The sequence below is a fragment of the Trachymyrmex cornetzi genome, unplaced genomic scaffold, assembly GCF_001594075.2.
Source record: "Trachymyrmex cornetzi isolate Tcor2-1 unplaced genomic scaffold, Tcor1.1 scaffold144, whole genome shotgun sequence".
NCBI classification, from domain to species: Eukaryota; Metazoa; Arthropoda; class Insecta; order Hymenoptera; family Formicidae; genus Trachymyrmex; species Trachymyrmex cornetzi.
Window position 1 is genome coordinate 583,436 of NW_017296027.1, and position 8,552 is coordinate 591,987.

At 28.6% G+C, this 8,552-nt stretch overlaps 1 protein-coding gene across 1 annotated transcript in view; it reads left to right on the forward strand.

The window, feature by feature from the left end:
• LOC108757483 (cytochrome P450 3A19) overlaps window positions 1-7,438 on the forward strand; it is a 10,704-nt gene extending 3,266 nt beyond the window's left edge. The window contains exons 2-8 of the mRNA XM_018501912.1: window positions 182-311; window positions 394-460; window positions 836-930; window positions 997-1,065; window positions 2,612-2,789; window positions 6,469-6,645; window positions 7,203-7,438. Of these exons, the coding sequence (XP_018357414.1) occupies window positions 182-311; window positions 394-460; window positions 836-930; window positions 997-1,065; window positions 2,612-2,789; window positions 6,469-6,645; window positions 7,203-7,375 (889 nt within the window). The 3' untranslated portion in view covers window positions 7,376-7,438. The remainder of the gene's footprint in view (window positions 1-181; window positions 312-393; window positions 461-835; window positions 931-996; window positions 1,066-2,611; window positions 2,790-6,468; window positions 6,646-7,202) is intronic.
• The last annotated feature ends 1,114 nt before the right edge of the window (window positions 7,439-8,552 follow it).

Sequence of the window (8,552 nt, forward strand, 5' to 3'; positions counted from 1 at the left end):
GGGGGGGGGGCTCCCCTAATCTGCATATTTACCTTACTTTTTTTTTACTGAACAAACAATATCTTCTTCTTTCTTATATTGTAACATTTAATAGTTGCAATTGATTAAATATGCTTTTATAGTTATGTATATCTTATACATATATGAAAATTTTTATTTTAAAACGAAAAAAATGTTTCAGGTTAAAAAATATGGGTTCTTATAGAATAATGAATGCACATATATATTATTTTGATTTTATATTCAATCTCACTCCTTTGGGACGCAAACAGAAAAAGACTTTAAATTTATTACATTCTGTTGTTGATGAGGTATATGTATGATAAATATGTTTGGTACTGATATTCTGCATTATTCAATTTGATGTTCACTACGTAATCTATTTTTATACAGATGATACAGCAACGCATAGATGAATTAAAAAACGTGAATACAATCAAAAATGAGAAAAACCGAACTTGTAAGTTTATCTACATTTTGTAAAATCTTACCTTTACGAAAATTGAAAACGCAATGTAAAATTGTTATAGCTATAGTCGAAGTAGTTTTCGATGCTTTCCATATGATGATACAGGTTGACACAAATATATCTTTATTATTCATTAAATATCAAAGAAAATGAAATAATGTTTTTCTCGAATTGTGTCACTAAATCAACAGCAATCATTACAATACCATGTTCGTTTTACTTTTAAAAAACAATTTCTACTCGCGTTTACTTTTAAGTTTTATATAAAGGGCATAAAGTTAAGGGTTTTTAAGTTAAAATTTGTCAGTACAATATTAAATGATTAATTAATCTTTTAATTCATATATACTTTATTATATAATGTAGATAGAACGTTTTTCGACATTCAGATGGATGCATGTCGTAAACAAAATTTCACGCAACAGGAGATTCACAATAACGTAATGACAATGTTATTAACGGTACGTACATCGGTATATAATTAATTATAATTATGAATAAGTATTAAAATAAAATTATATACGCAGGCCAGTGACTCAATCTCTATTACGATGAATTTTGTTATTTTCATGTTAGCAAATTTTCCAGACGTACAAGTATGTATATATATATATATATATATTTATATATACGCATATGAGGAACAGACTTTCAAAATGTATTTTGTTCAAAATATATAATTTTCAAAAAACAAGAAAAAATCCACAAAGAAACTGCACGCCTTACAGAATATAACAATTTATCAATCAGTGATATGTAAAATGTTAAACAAAATTGCTAAACAATTTCTAATAATATTAAACAAATGCGTTTTTTTTTCTCTAATTAAAGGAAATAACGCACATCAAATGTCTACATTTTTTCAGTACATAAATTGACGATGAAAAAATGCTTTTTGAACATTTCGAAGTAGCATAATATATGTCTTTCATTATCAGGAGATACGGTAGTGTCTCGGTGCTAAGCCAAGCGCAATGACATTACTTTTACGCGAGGCCGCGAGTTGCTGAGGATTGAGATTGAAGACTACACCATTTGTAACTCAAAAAATGATATTTTGGATAAAATGCATTTCGAAAATCTATTCTTGATGTATATATTTTAAAATAATTAAATTTACTAGTTGAATAATTGAAGTGTAAATAATATAATTTAAAAATAAAAAAATTTATAATTTAAAAATTAAAAAATTTAAAAGGTAATCATTTATTGTAATAATAAAAATAATAAATTATATTATATCACACATTATATATCAATAATTTTAAACATTTATTGTTTTGATTTGTTTGAATCAAACTATTATACAGGGTAACGATTAAGAATGTGGTAAAATTAAATCGTTATATTTTTTCTCCTTCGTTTTAACAATCGTTTCTCTGTTTAGAGTCGAGTATTTGAAATTCATCGATTTTATTCGAGCCATTTAATTAAGCCATTTATACAATAGCGCTTATAAATATTTTGACATTAATATTTTTGTATAATTAAGATGCGACAAAAATATTAATGTTAAAATATTTATAAGTGCTACTATAATAATATGAATGCATTAACCGTCGAAGGAAATTATTTCAAAAATAAAAAAAAATTATTTAAAAAAAGTTATTTTTAAGAAGTATTATTAACGCAAAGAAATAGAGGTATTGCTGTTATAAAATTTTTATATAAAACATTTTTTGGTGCCTTGAATAATTCTTAAAATATAAGATATAGTTTTGAGATATAACGAAAAAACCGTTTTATCTATAAGCAGTGATTTCAAACAATCATAGCGAGTATCATGTATTAAATACTTATTATTTTCATATCTTTTTGTTAAATTTGATTTATATTAACATTTTTCACAATACCTAAGCTTATAATAGGTTAATTAATGTATTATTGATAGTTTTATACGGAGATGTTAAAAGTTCTTTGAAGTACATGTCATAACATATGCAATATTTTATTTAGATTAAATTTTAATAGAATGATACAAATTTCTAGATTGACATTATATATCATTATTAACGCTTCAATTATAACTAAAGGAAAGTCAAATTTAAATTATAATTGATAAAAAATCTGAAACTTTTTTAACATGTATTTATATTTTACATGTATATAAAAATATGAATACTTTATTTAACGTCATAAAAGGAAAAAGTATATCAAGAACTATTGGAAATTTATGGCACGAAAACTATAAAATTTGCACCAATTAAATACGACGATTTGCAACATATGCATTATTTGGACCGAGTTATCAAGGAAACATTGAGAATTTTCCCTCCTGCTCCTTTAATTGGACGACGAGTAACGAAAGATTTAAAAATAGGTTTGTTCGCTTTTTTTTCATCGTTAAAGTAAATATTATAATTACCTAAAATTTTGATCAGAAATTACAAATGTGTTTTTCACCCTTTATAAAATAAATTTTTTCAAATTTCAATATTTTATAGTTATGTAGAATTTAAATATAGTTTTTCCACGATAGTAAATTTTTCACCTGTGTGATCATAAAACTTTATGATCACACAGGTGAACAATTTATAGTTATATATAAATATAATTTCTAGTACAATACAATATAAACATGCATAGACCATAACTTATATCTGAAACATTTTTTGTTGGAAATATGCTTTCTTCGTGATACTCAAAATGAGCAATCAAAATAAGATACTGAGTATATATACGGAGTATAATACGGAGTATATATGCGATCTCTCTAGAAGTATCCATAGTTTTATATATATACATATATATATATATATATATGACTATGGGTACTTCTAGAGAGATCGCATAACTTACAGAGTTTGGAAACTGCCGGGTGATCGGTAATAGATCTTAAGAAAATAACGCGAAGCATGATGTCGAAATCTGTATCTGAGTGGAGGCTCAATGGCTTCAGCGTAAATTATGTTAAGAGGGGATCGAAACACGATATCCGAAGCACAAGCGCAGAGCTTGATTCTGAATGATCGGGAGAGCCCTTATCGAGACAGCCATTATCGATGAGACCAAAGATATGGGAGAAGTATTCAATGAAATCACACAGCAAAGATTTATAAACAGTAAGTAGCATATAGGGATGGGCCACCAGGTACCGCGAAAGGCCGAGATGACTTGGAGGATACATTTATGATGTAGTGCATGTGAGTCTTTCTGGAAAGCTTAGGATTGAGCAGAATGTCAAGGAATCTAACGGAAGCGGATAGTAGGATATAGTGATTCTCATAGGAAATGTGACGAATAGACAGAAAGGTGGTCCTTTTAGTAGAAAAAAAACCATTATTTGTTTTTTGAGCGGAGAAATCTCCAACCCACGAGAACTAAGAAATGTTTCAAAATTATGAAAGGATTGTTCAACGCAATCAAATGTCTGTTCTATATGTTTATCAGTGGGCAAAGATAACGATATCATTGGCAAATTGTAATAACTCTGTGGATGGATATAATGACTCGTTAACATTGCGTAGGTAAATATTAACTTTCGGACGGCAGACGTCGTGATACTCGCACGCACGGCGGACTCAGGGTCAAAAGTGACTCAAGAATGAAATTATTTTAAAACATTTGAGAAGCAGTTTTTTATTATAATATGTAGTAAATTATTTCAAATATGTAGAAGGAGAAATAAAAACACAGTTTATCATAAAAACAAATATCCATTTATTCAAAAACAATAATAATAACATTAGGACTCCCGAATACTAAACAATATAACAAACAAAAAATATAGTAGGCTAATGAGAGTCAACGATGATAAACAGCGCAAATATTATAGTGAACAATCAAAGAATAGATTGATGTCTTCTTTATTTGAACGTTTCGACTCTCTTCGGAGTCCTCCTCAGCAAGAATGATACAATTCCAATTAGCTCACATGTCCGCAATGCTTAAGTCATTCACAAATTGACAAAAATGCAACGTTGATAATCTAACATTTATAGAAAAAGTCTCATTAGACAGATAAATGAGTAAAATGAATTTGAATGACTTACCATCACGGAACATGAAAAGAATCGTGAAGCTTTAAACATATTAAATCTTAAATAGTAGGTATATTATAATTAAATAAGATTACGCATTTTTAAACCCACGTCCGAGAGCGACGTGTCACACAGATATAAATTAAAATTAAACTCAATGTAAGAGATCAACAGTAAAAACATTAAGGCAAATTTGTAATAATGCAAGAATAATTTGCAAGAACAAGTCACATGTAAATTATTGTTAAGATAAACCAATGAGAACGCAATAATAATGTACGGAAATTAAAATTATAAAAACTATTACAAACAGTCAAAATAATAAAAGAAAAAGAAAAAGAATACAATCAGTATATAAAGAGATATTTAAAATTATTACAATACTGTCAACTAATAAAACTTCTTAACTGAACAATTAAATTAACAAAATAAAAAACTAAATAATTTATTACATAAATCAAGAGAAATTTTCAAGCATTGCTGCATAAGTATGATGCAATCCGTCTATAAATGTCAAGATGCGCGCGCAAAAAGGATAGCTTGTCCCGATATTTTAGGCCTGTTCTTTTTGGTTGAACTTTTGCACCAATTCATCTAACTTCCTCTTCTTTCCTGCTGGAGAGAGAGAGAGAGAGAGAGAGAGAGAGAGAGAGAGAGAGAGAGAGAGAGAGAGAAAAGTTCAGCCAAAAAGAACAGGCCTTTTGCCTCTTGCACCGTTCAACCAAATCTAGCATATACTATAGAAAAGTATATGGATGTTGGATCTATCTTATATATATGTCTATGGGGCGGATGGACGGACGCGCCGGTCTGTATAGCAAAGCCGGCAAGTTCGCTGGGTGAATATCTACGAATAAATAAGTTGATATGCAAATACTCACACGAAACCCCTCGGAATATCTTCGAGAGGAAAGAAAACAAGCCGAATCTTAAAAGACACGAGAGACGAGGCGAGAGTCGCGCAAACGCAGCAAGAGAGCAGAAATATTGCTGTCTTAAGGCATAATCATAGGCAGAAAATTTGTTGTCTTAGAAAAACTGATCTATATTTTAATTAATAATATGAGGTCAATAACGTGGTGAGAATATAAACAAATTAAATTATTTAAAAGGCATAAACCACGCACGCCAATTCTAAATGGCTTAAAAACTATATATATTTTCTTAATCATTTACATTAATAGACGTTTCGGTCCTAAATTGGACCTTCTTCAGTATTACAATTAGATTAAACAATAGAAAGATACAAAATTTTTTTCCAAGATACATATACTGAGATAAAAAGTATAATATGATTCAATATGATTTATTATGTACTTAAAATTACTAACAAATTCGGTCGTTATTCATCTTCGTTCAAACATAATAGCGTTTATGATATGTTGCTCATAAACGCTATTATGTTTGAACGAAGATGAATAACGACCGAATTTGTTAGTAATTTTAAGTACATAATAAATCATATTGAATCATATTATACTTTTTATCTCAGTATATGTATCTTGGAAAAAAATTTTGTATCTTTCTATTGTTTAATCTAATTGTAATACTGAAGAAGGTCCAATTTAGGACCGAAACGTCTATTAATGTAAATGATTAAGAAAATATATATAGTTTTTAAGCCATTTAGAATTGGCGTGCGTGGTTTATGCCTTTTAAATAATTTAATTTGTTTATATTTTAATTTTTCATAATATAACTAAAAGGTATAAGATATTAAAGTCTAAAAATGCAATTCTTAGAGGATGAACAGTACATTTATGATCAGAATTTTAAAATAACGTTAACCTTTTTTTTTACAAAGAATTAAATATCGCAAAAATCATTTATATACGTTTAATATCAATTATTTTGGAAATCTGACGCGCTGGAGAAATTTGGCTTGCGATATCATTGTCACCATTCAAAAAGTTAAAAAGCAGCACCTTATCTGATTTAAAGTAATTTTTTTTTGTAAATTAATATTATTATTATTTCATTTTTGTTGTAATAATTTTTTAATAAAAATGTATGTTTTAGGAGAGGTTGTTTTACCAAAAGGTGCAGATATTATTATAGGAATTCTGAAAATACAACGGGACGAAGAATATTGGTCAAATCCAATGATGTTCGATCCTGATAGATTTCTCCCAGAAAGAATAAAGGATTGCCAGTTATGTTATCTCCCTTTTAGTGAAGGCCCAAGAAATTGTATAGGTAGGCATGAATAAATTACAAAGTATCATAAGAAAAGCCCGGATTATTCGCCAACCGACGCACAGTGGGCAAAAAGGCTCATTTTTGAAAAAAAAATATCGACAGTGCAATCCTCAACTAATTTCAAAAAAATTTTTTTTTTACTCGTAATGAAATGTTCTATGATGTAGTGTTGCACCTTTTTTGAAACAAAACTCGAATTGAAAATGACGAAACAAAACAGATGATCGAAAGTGATGATATGATATTGAATAGGAACTTCATTTGCAATATTGGACATATTTATGCCAAATTAGATACGTATTAGTTTTGTGACACGCTAAATATGAATTTAACTATTAAAAATTTCTAAATTCAAAATGATATTGAATACGGAAGTCAAAAATATTGAAATTGTATTGTATAAATATTAAATAATTTACATGAGCGACGTCGCCACAACATGGCGGTGGGGGATGAGATATAGTCAAGAGATTTATGGTTGACGTGATCTCGGAACTTAATCCGGGCTCTAATTATAAGTATTATAATTAATTTATATAACTAATAAATTTCAGGTATGAAATATGGAATGATATGTTTGAAAGTCATGGTAGCAACATTGGTACGAACATTCATATTCAAAGTAAACAAAAGCATTGAAACATACCAAATTAAATTAAAATTTGGAATATTATTGTCTCCTGAAAAGCCTTTAAAAGTCAAAATTGAAAAGCGATGCTTTCAATAAAACAGTATAAAGATGTATTGAACATAAATAAGTAAAAAATATTTCATGTGGGTACCTTGATTCAGGAGATCCAAGTGTCAATCGCGGAGGAGATAATATTTTTGACAATAAATTATTTACAGTGTTTTATTAAAGGTGTGATTTAGTTTTGAGGGCTTTTTTCTAAAAAATCTAATTTATTTAAACAACATATCACGTAAACGTTTAATAATTGTTGTACGATCAACATTTAATTCTCTGGCAGGTTCTGAAGGATTGTGCTGGATTTTCCAATAATGATTGCAAATCTGCATTTTCCAGTTTTTATAGTTAACATTGAAATCATTACATTTGAATCGACAGAACCAATATTTACATGTCTTAATTGATGGAGCAACATCACCATTTTCCATTAGAATTCTATAACCTCCAGCCACCGTTTACTTCTGATTAAAAAACAAAAGCAACGCATGTCGAAAATGCTTTTTAGGAAATTCCGTTTTTAAAATGGTATAAACACGATGTTTACTGCGTCTATTGCTAGTAAATAAATAAATATCCTGGAACAATATTAAACCATTAAGAAATAATAGCTGTGATTGGAATGTCTTCGACAACACTGCCATCTCTTACAAAACCCTCACTAAATCACACTCCTAATATAAAGATACTTTATTAGCATTAATATTAACTTGACTTTATCTTCAATCTAGAATCGTGTTTCAAGACCGACGAATAAGAAAATTATATATACATAAATATATAAATAATATAATAGAAACTGTAACCCGTCTCAGCCAAACATAGTCCTCTTCATTGTTTATGTTAAAGATTTTCGGATCATTTTCACTTGATATTAAAAATATGTTAAATATAAGATATTTTTCTAGAATATGTATATTCTTTATATATTATGTTAATGGATAATTTGGAATTATATATTATTTCTTTAGTTTGTAACATATTATAACGTATGAAATATAACAATAAAATGTAAAATATAAAGTAATAAAATGTGAATTGAACAAAACATTTGTAAGGCGTACTGGCCGTGCGTAGCGAATCCGATCAAAGAGGAGTTTGCCCAAGAGGCAAGTGCATGATGAGGGCGCGCGTGAGAGAAGGTGATGGCGCGCGCAATGTATGAAAAACACTCTTGTTTTGGAGGTTTTTCTATTATTATTATGGCGGCAGAGAG